Source organism: Bison bison, unplaced genomic scaffold, assembly GCF_000754665.1.
Source record: "Bison bison bison isolate TAMUID 2011002044 unplaced genomic scaffold, Bison_UMD1.0 scf7180017853454, whole genome shotgun sequence".
NCBI classification, from domain to species: Eukaryota; Metazoa; Chordata; class Mammalia; order Artiodactyla; family Bovidae; genus Bison; species Bison bison.
This window is the reverse complement of record NW_011484027.1, coordinates 36,007-37,413: the sequence shown is the minus strand read 5'-3', so window position 1 is coordinate 37,413 and position 1,407 is coordinate 36,007. Positions and strand designations below refer to the sequence as shown.

At 67.7% G+C, this 1,407-nt stretch overlaps 1 protein-coding gene across 1 annotated transcript in view; it reads right to left on the bottom strand.

Moving 5' to 3' along the window:
- LOC104999184 (troponin T, fast skeletal muscle-like) overlaps window positions 1-1,407 on the bottom strand; it is a 16,338-nt gene that overhangs the window by 2,098 nt on the left and 12,833 nt on the right. The window contains exons 14-15 of the mRNA XM_010854696.1: window positions 1,266-1,356; window positions 334-374 (exon numbers count right to left, since the gene is read on the bottom strand). Coding sequence (XP_010852998.1) covers window positions 334-374; window positions 1,266-1,356 — 132 coding nt within the window. The remainder of the gene's footprint in view (window positions 1-333; window positions 375-1,265; window positions 1,357-1,407) is intronic.

The following is a 1,407-nucleotide window of genomic DNA, read 5'->3' as shown; positions in this document are numbered from 1 at the left end:
GGCTCGCAAGTACAGCCCCCGCCTGGCCGCTGGAGCTCAGAGCCCCGTGGCCATCTCACTCCCTGGCCCAGCTGCTCCCTCCTGCTGACCGCCTGGGGGAGGCTCGGGAGGCAAGGGCCAGCCTCTGCTGCCGACGAAGGGCAGCGGGTCAGCCTCGGAAGCCCCCAGGTGGCAGGCAAGGGGGAGGAGGCGGGCGGGAGGACCCAGGGACGTCCTCCAGGGTCTCCGTGCCCGCTGCCGCCGACACCCGCAACGACCCAGGTTTCCGCCATGCGCAAGGCCCGCCGTGCATGAACACTAGAGCCTGGTCCAGGGGGGACCCCGGCGACTTACAACTTGGCCAGCATCTCCACTCTGGCCCGGACGTTCATGATCTAGAAAGACCGAGATGGTTAGGGGGCGGGGTGGGTGGCCGAGGCTTCGGTACCCTGTGTGTCGGGGCCAGCCTGGTCTGAGGCCCTCGAGGCTCTCCAAGCTCCCAGGGACCACTGTGCACACTGTGTCAGGGCCTGCTCTCCTGGCTCAGCACGAGTGCGGCCAGTCTGGACCCTCTGAAGCCCATTTCCAGAGCCAGCTGGGAGCACTGGCACAGAGAGTGGTGCCCCTCACCTGGTCCCCTGGGGGAGGGTCTTTCCCCAGAGGGAGGTGGGGAAATTGAAGTGCAGGAGGACCAGGCAACCCACCCAAAGACCCCAGGCTCCTGAGAAGGAGACAGAACTCCTCCAGCTGTCAACACTGGTCACCCACACCCTCTGTCTCAGGGGCCAGTGGGAGAGGGGCCCTGAGAGTGGACGGTCCTCCTCAGGGGACACCGGAGGCTGGAGGGAAGGGTCTGTCGTGGGTCTATCATCAGGTCCATACCCAGCCCCACCCCCGGCCTGTGCTGACTCCAAGGCGGTTGTCTACCCAGGGCTGCCGACCTGAGCTGTGAGCCCAGGGTGGAGGAGGCACCGGCCAGGCCCGCTCCCCAGCTCTGAGTCCCCAGGGCTGGCCTGGCTGGAACTTGGGTTTGCAGAGGAGGCTGGGTGAGGCAGAACCCCCTCCCCAGAGGAACTCAGTGCCCCCCGGTGGGCTCAGGACATCAGGTCTCCAGACCCCTGCCCCGAAACAAGGGCACTCTGCCCCACCACACCCCCCGCTGGCCCTGAGCGCCGTGCTGACGTGAGGCCAGCCTGGGCAGGGCCCCCCGCAGGGCAGGGGCCTCGGTCGGGGTCCGGGGACTCAGGGTGCCCGCCAGCGGGTGAGGCCAAGGACACCACACTCACATCGTATTTCTGGCGCTTCAGCTTCTCCCCGTACTCGAACTTGTCGGTCTCCAGCTGGTACAGGGTGTCCCAGAGCTCCTTGGCCTTGTCCCTGGGGGGCAGCCATGGGTGAGGGGCTGGCGGGTCAGCCCCCGCAGGAGGG